Below are 17769 nucleotides of genomic sequence, written 5' to 3' on the forward strand. Positions count from 1 at the left end.
CAGAACAAGAGGTGGAGCCAAGGACCTCTAAAGCAGTGGAGTACACTGTATCCCTGAAGGTTGTCCTGTCATTCTAGATGCGTGTCCATTTTCGATATACACAGGCAATTATCAAGTTTCTCTGAGAGAGATTCCTTCACGACTGCCTGTTTGAGCCTTGGGACATTGAGACGCTCTTGCCCTGGGGGCGTCCAGGGGGATGGATCTTGATGTTTAGCCTTGAGATGATAAGACGGTGGTCAGTCCAGCAGTCAGCACTGCAATGGCTTTCGTTACATGCACATGGCTGAACTGCCATCAAAGCTATTGGACCACAGATTGGTCTCATCCGCCCAGTCCACCGAAATCCGTCTTTACATGCCAGGATAGACAAACTCTAACTTGCCAAGGTTAGGCGACCTAACGGCTACCCTCACCTGGTTTGGCCTGCCCATTGAAGCGGTTTACCGGGGTGTGGCTTTTGCATGCTAACAGGGAACCAAGGGTCTAATGAGAGGGAGGAACTGAAGGAAATCAGTATTAGTAAAAAAATAGTGCGCGGGAAATTAATGGGGTTAAAGGCTGACAAATCCCCAGGGCCTGATAATCTACATCCCCAAGTACTAAAGGAAGTGGCCCTGGAAATAGTGGATGCATTGGTGGTCATCTTCCAAAATTCCATAGACTCTGGAGCAGTTCCTACAGATTGGAGGGTGGCAAATTTAACCCCACTATTTAAAAAAAGGAGGGAGAGAAAAACAGGGAATTACAGACCAGTTAGCCTTACATCAGTCATGGGGAAAATGCTAGAGTCTATTATAAAGGATGTGATAGCAGAACACCTGGAAAGCATAAACGGGATTAGACAAAGTCAGCATGGGTTTACGAAAGGGAAATCATGCTTCACACATCTACTGGAGTTTTTGAGGATATAACTAGTAGAATAGATAAGGGAGAACCAGTGGATGTGGTGTATTTGGATTTTCAGAAGGCTTTTGATAAGGTCCCACATAAGAGGTTAGTATGCAAAATTAAAGCACATGGGATTGGGGGTAATATACTGGCATGGATTGAGAATTGGTTGACAGACAGGAAATAGAGAGTAGGAATAAACTGGTCTTTTTCTGGGTGGCAGGCAGTGGGGTACCGCTGGGATCAGTGCTTGGGAGCCCCAGCTATTCACAATATATATTCATGACTTAAGTGAGGGAACTAAATGTAACATTTCCAAGCTTGCAGACGACACAATGCTGGGGGGGTGGGGGGTGGGGGGCAGGAATGTGAGCTGTGAGGAAGATGCAAAGAGGCTCCAATGTGATTTGGACAAGTTGGGTGAATGGGCAAATGCATGGCAGATGCAGTATAACGTGGATAAATGTGAGGTTATCCACTTTGTTTATAAAAACAGAAAGGCAGATTATTATCTGAATGGTGATAGATTGGGAAAGAGGGAGGTGCAACGAGAACTGGGTGTCCTTGTACACCTGTCACTGAAAGCAAGCATTCAGGTGCAGCAAGCAGTTAGGAAGGCGAATGGTATGTTGGCCTTCATTGCAAGAGGATTTGAGTGCAGGAGCAAGGATGGCTTACTGCAGTTATACAGGGCCCTGGTGAGACCACATCTGGAGTATTGTGTGCAGTTTTGACCTCCTTATCTGAGGAAGGGTGCTCTTGCCATGGAGGGATGGCAAAGAAGATTTACTAGGCTGGTTCCCGGGATAGCAGGATTGACGTATGAGGAGAGATTGGGTTGACTTGGCCTATATTCACTGGAGTTTAGAAGAATGAGAGGGGATCTCATAGAAACCTATAATATTCTAACAGGACTAGACAGGCTAGATGCAGGGAGGATGTTCCCATTGGCTGGGGAGTCCAGAACGAGGGGTCACAGTCTCAGGATACGGGGTATGCTATTTAGAACCGAGATGAGGAGAAATTTCTTCACTCAGAGGGTGGTGAACCTGAGGAATTCTCTACCGCAGAAGGCAGTGGAAGCCAAGTCATTAAATATATTCAAGAAGGAGATATATATATTTCTTAATGCCAAAGGGATCAAGGGATATGGGAAGAAAGCAGGAACAGGGTACTGAATTAGACAATCAGCCATGATCCTTTTTGAATGGCGGAGTAGGCCCAAAGGGCTGAATGGCCTACTCCTGCTCCTATTTTCTTTGTTTCCATGTAACAGCTGCTTGGAGCCATGGGTGAAAGCTGGGTGAAGATGAGGACCAATACAGGATGAGCCACTCCAAGGAGTGCAGCAAACCCACCTGTGAGAGGTGCTACCCCTGCCTTACACCCCTTACTCCCCAGTAAACAAATAAATGGTTCAAAGATGTGACGTTTGGGCTTTTAAAGCCAGATAGATTGCACAAAAGGAGACTGCAGGGATGAGGTGTCCCAAAGTTTTGAGGTCTCGAATAAATCAGTGTTAGAATAGGACAGGGTGCGATGGGTCTTGATTCCAATGCAGTGAGGATGTAAAGAGGAGGGAGGGTGTGTGGAATGGTGTATTTGGTGCATGGGAGGAGTTCAGAAGTGTTTGAAAATGACTTTGGCCCTCTTTAGAAACGTTGTTCAAGTAGTTTGACACCCAAAGTCAGTTGAAATAAACAACATGCAATTATATATCACCTTTAACATAGTTAGCCATCCTGAGGCACTTCATGCAAATGTAATTAGATAAAAATTGACACTGAGCCAAAGGAGGAGAGAGTAGACAGCTTGGTCAGAATATTTTTGAGGAGCGTCTAAAAAGAGAAAAGATAGTTGGAGAGTTTTAGGAAGGGAATTGCAGAGCTTAGGGCCTAGATGGCTGAAAGCACAGCTGCCAATGTTGGAGCAAAGGAAGTGAGGGATGGCAAGAGGCAAGAGTTAGTATAACATAGAGTTTTGGAGATGATAGCCAGGTAAATCAGGAAGGCAATACATTCGATGGATTTCTGATTGTGATATTCCTGGAGCTTGAACCCAGGCATGTGACTGGCAAGCTAACAGGAAGCACAGCAGGCAATATATGGAAAGGAAGAATTGGAGATTGCTTGGGTTAGCTGGAAGGTGATGGCTCTACACTGTCACTGCGCAATGACTGCCCTAATCTCAGGTCAGGTTGGGATGTTCTCCCGGTGACATTGTCAATGTATCGGGACAAAGCACAGTGAGACTTGTGGCTGGGCTCTGAAGGCAGAGTTTGCAGCGGGGCAGGGGGTTTTAGGGTCTGAAGTTCTGTTAATGGATGATAAATACCTGGTAGTTCAAGATAATAGAGTGAACAGGTGTTGGGTGTCAATTAGTTAACTGTATTCAAGTGTGTGTATATAAAAACAGCCAGTCAGCACTGGCTGTGGGTGTTGTTTGGAGAGCAGAAGTAAGCTCTGTGGCAAGCAATAAACAATCTCCACCAAAGCATCCTAGTCTCAGTGTCTTCTTCACAAACAAGCTTGGAAGTTTCTCTAACGGGGGGGTGGGGTGAAGCAGTGGTTGAATCTGGTCCTCAGTAGATTATTTTTTGTCTAAAATGTAATTGCTTCTTCATTATTTTCAGATTTTCAGAACCCATTTTTCAACGCTTCACCCAATGGTACCCAAGCTTCACCAGTATTGATCGTAAACAGCCCAACAGTCACCGTGCCTTGCCTGGTGTCCATTCCGTATCTCAATGTCAGTCTGCGAGTGGTGAGTCTCTTCACCGGCATGTGTTTACCATCAGGGTTTTATTCCCAATTTTCATCCAACAGCAATGTGCATTTAAAGAGTGCTTTTAATGTAGGGAAAAACTCCCAAAGCACTTCAGAGGAGTTTTGTGAGAAAACAATTTGGCACCACGATGTTATGACAAGTTGGTAAGGAAGATCATGGAATCTTTACTCAAAGATTTAGGACTTAGTCATTTATCACTGAGGTGAGGAGAAATTTCTTCACTCAGAGGATTGTGTATATGTGCATAAGTCATTGAAGGTGGCAGTTCAGGTTGAGAGTGGTTAATAAAGCATACAGTATCCTGGGCTTTATTAATAGTGGCAGAGAGTACAAGAGCAAGGAAGTTATGTTGAACTTATATAAGACACTAGTTCAGCCTCGGCTGGAGTACTGCATCCTTGTTTCTTTGGGCCTCCTTATCTCGAGAGACAATGGATACGCGCCTGGAGGTGGTCAGTGGTTTGTGAAGCAGCGCCTGGAGTGGCTATAAAGGCCAATTCTAGAGTGACAGGCTCTTCCACAGGTGCTGCAGAGAAATTTGTTTGTCGGGGCTGTTGCACAGTTGGCTCTCCCCTTGCGCCTCTGTCTTTTTTCCTGCCAACTACTAAGTCTCTTCGACTCGCCACATTTTAGCCCTGTCTTTAGTACTGCAGCCACACTTTAGGACTGCTTTATGAAAAGGAAGAATGTGCAGGGTTACAGGGAGAAAGCGGGGAATGCCAGAGCTGGTGCGGACACGATGGGCTTAATGGCCTCCTTCTGCGCTGTAATGATTCTGTGATTCTGTGAATCTTAAGAATTCCCTACCCAAGAGAGCTGTGGATGCACAGTCATTGAGTATATTCAAGACTGAGATGGATAGATTTTTGGACACTGAGGGAATCAAGGGATAGAGAGACAGGGTGGGACGGTGTAGCAGAGGTGGAAGATCAGCCATGATCTTCTTTTACTGCAGAGCAGGCTGGAGTGACTATCTGGCCTACTCCTGCTCCTATTTCTTCTAATCTTATGTAGAAAAGCATCTAGAAACTGAAAATATAACATAGAGTAGTCTGCATGGATTTCAAAAGGGAAGGTCATGCTTGATCAACATTATATTTTCAAAAGATCTTCAGTAAGGTACCACACACTAGACTCATAACTAAGGTCAGAGCATGTGGAGTCAGGGTAGAGGTAGCAGAGTGGATAGTAAGTGGCTACCAGATGGAAAACAGTGAGTGGGGATTAGAGTAGCTACTCAGACTGGCAAAAGATGGAAAGTGGTGTCCCACAGGGATCAGTGCTGAGCCCACTGTTGTTCATAATTTACATAAATTATTTGGACTTGGGAATTGGAAGCACAATTTAAAAATTTGCGAATGATGCCAAATAGTGTGGTGTAATTAATACAGAGGAGGAATGCGATCAATAATGAGAAGACATTAACTGATTTGCAGAATTGCCATGTAATTGGTAAATTAATTTCAATATAGATGTGTGTGAGGTATTGGATTTTGGTAGGAAGAATAAGGAGGCCACATACTCCTTGGAAAATTAGAATTTAAGTGGGGTACAGGGTCAAAGGGATATAGGGTACAGATGCACAAATCACTAAAAGTAGTAGCTCAGGTTTTTAAAATTATTGTAAAAAAACAGCAAAACTCATTTCTAGAAAGAATTGAAAAGCAAAGAAATTTTATGAACCTTGTATAAACCCTTAGTTAGTTCACATTTCAAGTACTGTGAACAGTTCTGATCTCCATATAATAAAAATGATATGGAGGGACAGGTGAAGTTCAAAAAAAAAGATGATACCAGAAGTGCAAGGTGATACCTTTGAAGAAAGATTGAATAGGGACTCTTTTCTTGTGGGAGGAGAAGGCTGAGGAGTGATCTAGTAGAGGAATTTAAGATTCTGAAAGGGTTTGATAGGGTAGATGAGAAAAAATGTTCTCACTTTTGGGGAATCTAAAACTAAAGGCCTTAATTAAATCTCCCCTTAACCTTCTCTGCTCTAAAAGGTGCAATCCCAGCTTTTCCAGTCTCTCCATATAATTGAAGTTCCTCATATCTGGTACCATTCTGGTATATCACCTCTGGCCCCTCTTTCAGGTCTTGACATCCTTCATAAAGTGTGGTGCCCAGAATTGGACACAGCACTCCAGCTGGAGCCTAATCAAGGATTTATGAAGATTCAACATAACTTCCTTGCTTTTGTACTCTATATTTATGAAGTCAAGGATCTCATTTATTTTTAACAGCCTTCTTAACTTGTTCCGCTTCCATCAAAGATTTCTGTGTGTAAACCCCTACATCTCTTTGTTCTTGCACCCCTTTAAAATTGTATCTTTTTTTATTATTCGTTCATGGGATGTAGGCACCACTGGCTAGGCTAGCATTTATTGCCCATCCCTAATTGCCCTTGGCTTGGTAGACCGTTTCAGAGGGCATTTAAGAGATGACCACATTGCTGTGGGTCTGGAGTCACAAGTAGGTCAGACTAGGTAAGGACAGCAGATTTCCTTCCCTGAAGGACATTTGTGAATCAGATGGGTTTAGAAAGATTTCACTCCTCCGAAAGATTTTATAATTGCCTCTCCTCGTTCTTCCTAGCAGAATGTATCACTTCACGTTTCTCTGCAGTAAATTGCATCTGCCACGTATCTGCCTATTTCACCAGTCTATGTCCTACTGACATCTATTACTATCCTCCTCATTGTTTACTGTATTTCCAAATTTCATGTCATCTGCAAAGCTTGAAATTATTTGTGTATACCCAAATGCAGTTCATTCATTTTTATTGTCAAATAGAGCAGTGGGTCAAGTACCGACTCCTGGAGAACACCACCGTACACTTCCTTCCAGCCTGAAAAACAACTGCACACCACTACATTCTGCTTTCTGTCTCTTAGCCAATTTTGTATCCACATACTGCCACTGTCCCTTTAATCCAGGGTTCAATTTTGTTAACAAATATATTATGTGCTACTTTATCAAATGTATTTTGTAAGTCCATAAATGCCAACCACACTAACTTTATGTTCCCTCCCCGTTACTTCATCAAAGAAGTCAATCATGGTCGTCAAACACGATTTGCATTTAACAAATCTGTGCTGGCTTTCATTTATTAACCTATATTTTTCCAAGTGCCAACTAATTTTGTCCTGATTACTGCCTCTAAACGTTTTCCCACCACTGACATTAGGCTGACTGACTAGTTGCTGGATTTATCCCTCTCCCCTTTTTTGAACAGGTATGTAACATTTGCATTCCTCCAGTCCTCTGACATTGCTCCATATCTAAGGAGGAATGGAAGATTAAGGCCAGCGCTCCCGCAATTTCCACCCTTCCCTCAGTAACCTGCGATACAGCCCATCCAGACCAGGTGACTTTTTTACTGTGAACGCTGCCAACATTTTAAGTACCTCCTCTTTAATTTTATCCTATCGAATATCACTACTACCTTGATATTGGCAGCATCCTCTTTGATAGTGAAGACAGATGCAAATTACTCATTTAGTACCTCAGCCATGCCCTCTGCCTCCACAGGAAGACTCTAATCAGTCTCATCCTTTCTTTGACTAACCTTACGCTATTTATTTATTTATAAAAGACTTTTAAGTTCCCTTTTATTTTAGCTGCTAATCTATTCTCTTGCTCTGCCATTGCCCCTCTTATTTCCTTTTTCAGTTCTCTGTACTTTTTGCATTTAACTTGGTTCTTTACTGTACTATGAACCTTACATTTGTCATAAGACTCCTTTTTCTAGCTATGTGCTAACCTGTTTTATCCTACTATTTTTATACTTACTGCAAGGTAGCACTGGGAATAATCCAGATATTACTACTTTTGAGGTTCTGCACTTTAATTTCCCCCCTAGCTCCTGAAACTCTGGCAGGACCTCAACCTTCCTTTGTCATTGGTTCCAACATGGACCATGACTTCTGGCTGTTCCCCTTTGTCTTGCAAAATGTTCTGCACCTGTTCAGTGATGCCCTTTACCCTGGTACCAGGGTGGCAACATACCATTTGGACTGGCGTTGCGGTTGCAGAACTGACTATTGAATCCTCTATGACCACTGCATTTCTGCACTTTACTATGCCCCCCTGTACAGTGATTTGCCCCACAACGCTGTGGACATGCTCAATACTGCACCCTGCAAGGTGTCATCACTCTTACCGATATTTAGGACGGCAAACCGGTTTGAGAGTGTCACACTCCTGGAGGATTCCTGCACTGTTTGCGTCATCCTGCCCTGTTGGATGGTCACCCACTTACTATCCTCCTGAACGTTCAATAGCTGCAAGGTGATCACCTCCTGGAATGTGTGCTCCAGGAAACGTTTACCTCTTCTCACCAGTAGGGTCCTTTTTAACATGTCCATATGAGATCACAATGCGGTTATCGGGACTCGCCTGGAATTTTGACTCACTAGCCTGAATGGGAAGCTGCAGTGAGTCTCCCGCCAGGCCAATCCAGCGAGGAAAGCGATGGGGTCTCTTCAGGCCCCTCAATGTAAGCTCAGGCCTCCTCTGTACTTGATCTCACGCCTTCACCCTCCTCCCCTCCTCCCAACCACAGGGACCCCCATAGTATTTTTCAGCACTTCCCACAGATCTTCCACCCCAGAATGGCTAGGTTTCTCACCGTAAAAGTAAATCAAAAACTTGCCCACCGAGAACTGGCTCAGAGTTAAAATTGCTGCCTCTGTATTGCTCTCACTTCCATCCCCATCATTCATACTTTTCCAAACTGGAACTTATCAATCTGGTTACAATGAGCCCCAGTGTTGTACAAATGATGAAGATTTTCTCTGTTCACTGTCTCCACAGAGATGATATGACTAATTTGCATTCCCAGTACGAGGTCTCATTCATGAGATGTGGGAGTCATTGGCAAGATCAGCATTTATTGCTTATCCCCTAATTGTCCTTGAGGAGATGATGCTGAGTCATCATCTTGAACCACTACAGTCCCTATGGTGTAGGTTAAAGGCCTGCCTGGGTCTGCAAATGAGACCCAACACGAGCCTGACAGAAACCCGCCCAGACCCGAACCAGCCCGAGTCCTTCCATTTTCTCCCGCGTCCAACCCGACCCGACCATCAGTTAACCTACCTTCCGTTTTTCACTTTGTTCCTTAACTGCACAAGCTTAAAATAGCTGTAGCAAAACCACCTTTAAAGTCCAAAAAGTAAATTAACATTAAAGTCACTTACCTGAGGTGGTGATAGAGCATGTCCGATCTGGCCCGACCCGACCCGAACCCGAATGCTGGACCTGGAAGTGCGACCCGACTCGACCTGAACATGACACATGTCGTCTGGTCCCGTCGGGTTCGAGTTGGGTAGTAGGCCTTTAGTGTAGGTACACCCACAGTGCTGTTAGGGAGGGAATTCCAAGATTTTGACGAAGCAACAATACAGTTCCAAGTCAGGATGGTGTGTGACTTGGAGGGGAACTTGCAGGTGGTGGTGTTCCCATGCCTCAGCTGCCCTTGTTCTTCTTGGAAGTCAAAGGTTTGGAAACTGCTATCGAAGGAGCCTTGGTGAGTTGCTGCAGTGCATCCTGATGATGGTATACACTACGGGGAAGGTGGGGAGGAATGAATGGAGGGGCTGCTTTGTCCTGGATGGTGTTGAGCTTCTTGAGTGTTGTTGGAGCTGCACCCATCCAGGCAAGTGGAGAGCATTCCATCACACTCCTGACTTGTGCCTTGTAGATGGTGGAAAGCCTTTAGGGAGTCAGGAGGTGAGACACTTACTGTAGTACACCCAACATTTGACCTGCTTTTGTAGCCACAGTATTTATATGGCTGGACCTGTTAGATTCTGGTTAATGGTAACTCCTAGTATGTTGATGGTGGGGGATTCAGTAATGGTAATGGTGTTGAATGTTAAGGAGAGATGGTTGGACACTCTCATGTTTGAGATGGTCATTGCCTGGCACTTGTGTGGTATACATGTTACTTGCCACTTATCAGCCCAAGCCTGGATGTTGTCCAGGTCTTGCTGTATGTGAACATGGACTGCTTCATTATCTGAAGAATTGCGAATGGAACTGGACATTGTTCAATCATCAGTGAACATCCCCACGTCTGACCTTATGATGGAGGGAAGGTCATTAATGAAGCAGCTGAAGATAGTTGGGCCTTGGACACTTCCTGAGAAACTCTTGCAGTAATGTCCTGGGACTGAGATGTTTGACCTCCAACAACCACAACCATCTTCCTTTGTGCTATGTATGACTCTAGCCATTGAAGAGTTTTCCCCTGATCCCCATTGACTTCAAAATAGGAATGAGAAGAGGCCATTCAGCCCCTTGAGCTTGTTCTGACGATGTGAGATCATGATAATCTGTATCCTGACTACATCCACTGCCTTGGCTCCATATCGTTTTATACCCTTGTCTATCAAAATCTATCAATCTCAAATTTAAAATTATTAATTGAACTAGCATCTACTGCTTTTTTCTGGGAGAGAGTTCCACACTTCTATCACCCTTTGTGTGTAGTGTTTTCTAATTTCTCTCCTGATGTGCTGGCTCTGATTTTAAGATTGTGTTCCCTTTCATAGATTCTCCTACCAGTGGAAAAAAATTCCTTCTATCTACCCTATCAATTCCTTTCAAATTACTACAAACCTCTATCAAATAACCCCTTAATCATCTATATTCCAGGGAATACAGCCCTAGTTTATGTAATCTCACTTCATAATCAAACCCTTGGAGTTCTGGTAACATTCAGGTAAATCTGCATTGCATTCCTACTGAAGCTAATACATCCTTTCTAGGGTGCGGGGAGGGAAGGTCGGGGTGGGTGGTGAAATTATTTCAACTTATAATTGGACTAAACTTTGAGTTGTACCATCCCTTTAATACTCTGGTCTTCTACTAATAGATAAAAACATGAGAAATTGGAGCAGAGTAGGCCATATGGCCACTCAAGCCGGCTCTGCCATTCAATAAGATCTGAGCAAGCTGTCCCAGCTCCTGCTTTAGTCCATCTAATCAATTTTCTTTTGGTCACTATTTGTTAGGGTTTCACAAAGACAATAATTTACCCAGATGGAAAAAGCGTGATATGGAATAACAAAGAGGGAATGGTCGTCCACCGGCACAGACTTGAAAGCTTGTTATACGTTACTTGTGAAACTGTCATCGGTGACACAACCTACTCTACTGCGCCCTACTTCATCCAGGTTACAGGTAAGACTTGCATTTCTTGTCTGTTTCTCCCCAAGGTTAAAGCTGTGCAATCTAATGCAGAGGGCCAGTAATCCCTCACAGTCTTCCCTCTTGAGGTGTGTGAGGCAATAGCTTTCAAAAGGAAACTAGATAAGTACATGAGAGAAAAGGAAATAGAAAGATATGCAGAAAGGTGGAGGTGAGGCAGTTGGATTGGGAGGAGGCTCATGTCAAGTATAAATACCAGTACAGACTAGTTGTTAACAAATGGCCTATTTTGTGCTGTATATTCTATAGCATTCTATGTAATTCACTCATGCTCACACTTACTAATACTTTTTAATGGAGGGCTTTCACTGCCACTGTGAATGCTGGGTACAGCCATCCTCCATAGCATTGAAAAAGTGAGAGGGAAAGCCATTCATATGTCCCACGGGACCAGCAAGGAGAGCAAAGATAACAAGACAGGATAAATAAAGAGATAAAGACAAAGGGAAGAGCAGATCTGAAGATGAAAATTCCTCTGTGCGTTTTAACCAAGATTATGTTTGTGATGCAGTCTAACACTGCTGGTGCATAATCCACATTTGAATTTTGTACACTGTGTGTCTGTGTCCAAAGCTCACAGAAATTGCTGCTGCAATTGCATGTTGTCAATCAGTTAGAAATCTAACTTCAGAAACCTAACAGTCCATGTTATTTATCATCAGTCCAATGACCAAACATATCCATTACCTCAATTGGTGCATTGTGTTGTCACAGTGAAAGCTGCTGTGATACTTACAATAGCACCAAGCCTGATGTTCCATTCAATAGCACAAGGTCAGGTGTTCCATTTACTAGTTAAGCCTATCAACCCGGTTTCTGCTAAACCTCCGGTGACGTTCCAGCAGAGCACAAGCAGCTGTGACAAAATTCCTGGTCGAAGTCATTCTTCCGGTTTATCCTTAAGTGGGTGAATTTCTTCACTGAAAGTCGGAGAGCAAAACACTTTCCTCAACTATCCACTAATAATGACAACAAAAATTTCTGGGCAGCATATTCTGCCCACAACTAGAACTTTCATCATATTCCCGAGAGACTGAAACTTAATTCTCCCCGTGTTTAAAAAAAGTTAGCTTTTTGATGCCTCTTGCTGATGTCTGCTGGGCAGTTAAGGAAGGTCCCAAGTTTGGTCTCTTCTGAGGTTGCTGATCTCCACGGGGGCTAAAGCTGATAGAATTGATCTTCATACTCTTGGGTAAGGGATCAGTGAGTCAACAGGGTTCCTGTTCTCAATCACTGTCCATTGACTCCAGCTAGCAAATGATATCAAGGGAGAAAAGGTTGAAGCTTGGCTCTGCACTTCCTTGGTCAAATAGTCTGCCAACACTAACTATTTAAGCTTGCATGTGAAGAGATGCCTCATGGACAAGGTATTGGAGGAGGGCCAGCTCCACTGGAACTCTATCTCAACAAGAAACCGCATCTTCAGGAAATTTGATGCTGGTGGAGTCCAGAAAAAGGGGGCATAATCTTAAAATTAGAGCTAGGCCATTCAGATCGCAGAATCACTGAATAATACAGTGCAGAAGAGGCCCTTCAGCCCTTCGAGTCTGCACCAATGCATTAAAACACCTGACCTGTCTACCTAATCCCATTTGCCAGCACTTGGCCCATAGCCTTGAATGTTATGACGTGCCTAGTGCTCATCCAAGTACCTTTTAAAGGATGTGAGGCAACCTGCCTCTACCACCCTCCCAGAAAGGGAATTTCAGACCGTCACCAACGTCTGGGTAAAAAAGTTCTTCCTCAAATCCCCCTTAAACATCCCGCCCCTCACCTTAAACTTGTGACCCCTCGTAACTGACCCTTCAACTAAGGGGAACTGCTGCTCCCTATCCACCCTGTCCTGACCTCGATCAGGTCACCCCTCAGTCTTCTCTGCTCCAGCGAAAACAACCCAAGCCTATCCAACCTCTCCTCATAGCTTAAATGTTCCATCCCAGGCAACATCCTGGTGAATCGCCTCTGCACCCCGTCCAATGCAATCACATCCTTCCTATAATGTGGCGACCAGAATTGCACACAGTACTCCAGTTGTGGCCTTACCAAAGTTCTATACAACTCCAACATGTCCTCCCTGCTTTTGTAATCTATGCCTTGATTGATAAAGGCAAGTGTCCCATATGCCTTTTTCACCACCCTATTAACCTGCCCTTCTGCCTTCAGAGATCTATGGACAAACACGCCAAGATCCCTTTGTTCCTCGGAACTTCCCAGTGTCAGGCCATTCATTGAATACTTCCATGTCACATTACTCCTTCCAAAGTGTATCATCTCACACTTTTCAGCGTTAAATTCCATCTGCCACTTTTCTGCCCATTTGACCATCCCGTCTATATCTTCCTTTAACCTAAGACACTCCACCTCACTGTTAACCACTCAGCCAATCTTTGTGTCATCCGTGAACTTACTGATCCTACCCCCCACATAGTCATCTATGTCGTTTATATAAATGACAAACAATAGGGGACCCAGTACAGATCCCTGTGGTACGCCACTGGACACTGGCTTCCAGTCACTAAAACAGCCGTCTGTCATCACTCTCTGTCTCCTACAGCTAAGCCAATTTTGAATCCACCTTATCAAGTTACCCTGTATCCCATATGCATTTGCTTTCTTGATAAGTCTCCCATGTGGGACCTTGTCAAAGGCTTTGCTGAAATCCATGTAAACTCCATCAACTGTACTACACTCATCTACACACCTGGTCACATGCTCAAAAAATTCAATCAATTTTGTTAGACATGACCTCCCTCTGACAAAGCCATTCTGACTATTCCTAATGAAATTTTGCCTCTCCAAGTGGTGATAGATTCTCTCCTTCAGAATTTTCTCCAAATGTTTCCCTACCACTGACGTGAGACTCACTGGTCTGTAGTTCCCTGGCTTATCTCTACAACCTTTCTTAAATAGTGGGACCACATTAGCTGTTCTCCAGTCCTCTGGCACCTCCCCCGTGGCCAGAGAGGAATTAAAAATTAGGATCAGAGCCCCTGCAATCTCCACCCTCGCCTCCCACAGCATCCTGGGACACAAATCATCAGGACCTGGAGATTTGTCTATTTTTAAGCCTTCCAAAACCTCCAATATCTTGTCACTCCCTATGACAATTTTCTCAAGAACCTCACAGTCTCTCTCTCTAAGTTCCATATCTACATGCTCTTTCTCTTGGGTGAAGACAGATGTGAAGTATTCGTTCAACACCCTACCAATGTCCTCTTGCTCCACCCACAAATTTCCCCCTTGGTCCCTAATGGGCCCTACTCTTTCCCTGGTTATCCTCTTCCCATTGATATACTTATAGAATATCTTGGGATTTTCCCTACTTTTACCAGCCAGAGCTTTCTCATAACCCCTCTTTGCTCTCCTAATTGTTTTCTTGAGCTCCATCCTACACATTCTGTACTCCACTAATGCTTCCATTGATTTGCTCTTCTTGTATTTGCTAAATGCCTCTCTTTTCCTTCTCATCGTACCCTGAATGTTTCTGGTCATCAATGGTTCTCTGGGCTTGTTGCTCCTACCTATTACCCTAGAGGGAACATGTTAGGCCTGTACCCTCCCCATTTCCTTTTTGAATGCCCCCCCACTGATCTTCTGTAGATTTCCCGACAAGTAACTCTTTCCAGTCTACCTTGGCCAGATCCTGTCTTATTTTACTAAAATTCACTCTCCCCCAATCCAAAACCTTTTTTTGCAACTTGTCTATTTCTTTCTCCATAACAAGCTTAAATTGTACCATGTTGTGGTCGCTATCACCAAAATGCTCCCCCACCAACACATCAACCACCTGTCCGGCTTCATTCCGCAGAATTAGGTCCTGCACCCTCCCTTGTTGGATCCCCTACATATTGAGCTAAAAAGTTCTCCTGTATACATTTTAAGAACTCCACTCCATCTAAGCCCTTAACATGATGACTATCCCAATTAATGTTGGGAAAGTTGAAATCACCGAATATAATTACCCTATTATTTTTACACACCTCTGCAAATTGCGCACATATTTGCTCCTCAATTTCCCGCTGACTATCTGGGGGTCTATAATAAACACTTAGCAATCTGGCTGTCCCTTTTTTATTCCTAAACTCTACCCATAAAGCTTCATTTGATGCCCCCTCCAAGAAATCATCTCTCCTTACTGCAGTAACTGACTCCTTAACTAATATTGCAATGCCCCCTCCTCTTTTACTCCCTCCTCTGTCTCGCCTGAAGATTCTATATCCCAGGATATTGAGCTGCCAATCCTGCCCCTTCCTCAACCATGTCTCCGTGATGGCTACTATATCACAATTCCACGTGTCAATCATTGCCCTTAACTCATCTGTTTTATCTGCAATACTCCTGGCATTAAAGTAGAGGCCTTCCATCCTGGTCTTACTCCTTTGAAACTTGCTTCCGCTGTATTCCCTCTGACTTGTTCGCTTTCATGTCAAGAAGCACTCCTTCACACAAAGGAGCTTTCTTCCCCCAAAAATAGAGATTATGTGAGGTAGGTAGAATAAGGAGGCCACGTACTGCTTGGAATATGAGTCTAAATGGAGTAGAGGAGCAGAGGAATCTGGGGGTACAGATACATGTTAATAAAACCATTTAATAAAGCAAAACAAAGCACTGGGGTTCATTTCTAGAGGGATAGCATTGAAAAGCAAAGAAGTTATGCTAAATATATAGAACCTTGGGACGACCATACTAGGAGTACTATGAATAGATGGATTGAGAACTGGTTAACGGACAGAAAACAGAGAATAGGAATGAATGGATCATTTTTGGATTGGCAGGCTGTGACTTTTTGGGCACTGCAAGGATAAGTGCTCGGGCCCCATCTATTCACAATCTATATCAATGATTTGGATGTGGGGATTAAATGTAATTGTTCCAAGTTTACAGATTACACAAAACTAGATGGAAGTATGAATTGTGAGGAGGATGCAAGGACATTTCAAGGGGATTTGGAGAGGTTAAGTGAGTGAGCAAAAATTTGGCAGATGGAATACAATGTGAAAAAATGTGAGGTTATCCACTTTGGTAGAAAAAACAGAAATACAGAGTATTTCTTAAATGGTAAGAGGCTGGGAAGTGTTGAATTTCAAAGGGACTTCGGTGACCTTGTTAGTGAGTCACTGAAAGCCAACATGCAGGTACAGCAAGCAATTAGAAGGCAAATGGCCTTCATTACAAAAGGATTTGAGTATACAAGTAAAGATGTCTTACTGCAATTATGTAGAGTCTTGGTGAGACCGCACCTGGAGTATTGTGTGCAGTTTTGATCTCCTTACCTAAGGAAAGATATACTTGCCATAGAGAGAGTGCAACGAAGGTTCACCAAACTAATTCCTGGGATTGATTTCCAATGAGGAAAGATTAAACAGACTGGGCCTTTACTTTCTGGAGTTTAGAAGAATGAGAGGTGATCTCATTCAAATATACAAAGTTCTTACAGGGTAGATGCAGGAAGGATGTTTCCCCTGGCTGGGGAGTCTAGAACCAGGGGACACAGTCTCAGAATAAGGGGCAGGCCATTTAGGACTGAGATGAGGAGAAATATTCACTCACAGGGTGGTGAATATTTAGAATTTTCTGCCCCAGAGGGCTGTGGATGGTCAGTTGTTGAGTATGTTCAAGACTGAGATTGATAGATTTTTACAGATTAAAACCAACAAGGGTTACAGGGATAGAGCAAGAGAATGGTGTTGAAGTAGAGGATCAGCCATGATCTCACTGAATGGCGGAGCAGGCTCGAAGGGCTGAATGGCCTAATCCTGCACCTATTTCTTATTTTCTTATGTTCCAATAGTTGTATCAATATTTTAAACAAGATATAGAGGCACTGGAGAAGGTGCAAGAATGATTTGCTAGAATAATACCAAAACTGAAAGGTTATACCTATTGGGAAAGATTGAACAGGCCGGGCTTCTTTAGAAAAAAGGCAGAGGGCTGATCTAATGGAGGTCTTTAGGGTTACAAAAGAGTTTCATTGGGTAGATCTAGAGAAGATGTTTCCACTTGTGGGGTAGACCAAAATTAGGGGACCACAAATATAATGTAAGATAGTCACTAATAAATCCAATAGAGAATTCAGGAGAAACTTCTCTACCCAGAGAGTGGTGAGAATGTGGAACTTGCTACCACAGGGAGTGGTTGAGGTGAATAGTATCAATGCATTTAAGGGGAAGCTAGATAATTACATGAGGGAGAAAGGAATAGAAGGATATGTTAGTAAGGTTAGATGAAGTAGGGTGGAAGGAGGCTTGTTTAGAGCATAAACACTGACATAGACTAGTTGAGCCTAAAGGCCTGTTTCTGCGCTGGAAATACCATGTAATATTTGTAAAAAGCAGTTGAAAATTTCAAACAAGGGATGGATATTCTTTTGTTAGGCAAGGGTATTAAAGGTTATGGAACCAAGTTGAATAAATGGAGTTAAGATATAGTTCAGTCATGATCTAACTGAATAGCAGAATAGGTGTGAGGGGCTGAATGGCCTCCTCTTGGTCTTATATTCCTAAAAAAGGAAGTTAAGATACATGAGTGCAATTTCTAGCCACTGACTTAGAAGAAAGGTTCATGAGGCAGGAGCAACAATTTTTTGGATGTTTGAGGTGTGAGCGCTTGACCAAAATACTGTTTAACCACACTGTCTGGCTATTGTTTCTGACCTGTCTTTCCTAAAGGACAAGTGATTTATAAGTTCACGCTGAAGCCTGGTCGCACCGAGCTGGTGGTTGGGGAGAAGCTGGTACTGAACTGCATCATTGAGGCGGAATTCAACGTGGTTATTGACTTTCAGTGGGGTTACCCAGGAAAAGGGGTAAGGTGGCAAGTTTCTGATTTTGTAGCTGGTTTGTGTTTTTTTTTCATTTGTTCACGGGATGTGGGCATTGC

At 43.4% G+C, this 17769-nt stretch overlaps 1 protein-coding gene across 2 annotated transcripts in view; it reads left to right on the forward strand.

Moving 5' to 3' along the window:
- Positions 1 to 17769, forward strand: part of flt4 (fms related receptor tyrosine kinase 4) — a 262662-nt gene that overhangs the window by 154770 nt on the left and 90123 nt on the right. For both annotated transcript variants that reach the window (XM_068044014.1, XM_068044013.1), the window contains 3 exons: positions 3524 to 3654; positions 10695 to 10863; positions 17559 to 17695. In XM_068044014.1, coding sequence (XP_067900115.1) covers positions 3524 to 3654; positions 10695 to 10863; positions 17559 to 17695 — 437 coding nt within the window. The remainder of the gene's footprint in view (positions 1 to 3523; positions 3655 to 10694; positions 10864 to 17558; positions 17696 to 17769) is intronic.

The sequence above is a fragment of the Heterodontus francisci genome, chromosome 12 (assembly GCF_036365525.1).
Source record: "Heterodontus francisci isolate sHetFra1 chromosome 12, sHetFra1.hap1, whole genome shotgun sequence".
Taxonomy (NCBI): domain Eukaryota; kingdom Metazoa; phylum Chordata; class Chondrichthyes; order Heterodontiformes; family Heterodontidae; genus Heterodontus; species Heterodontus francisci.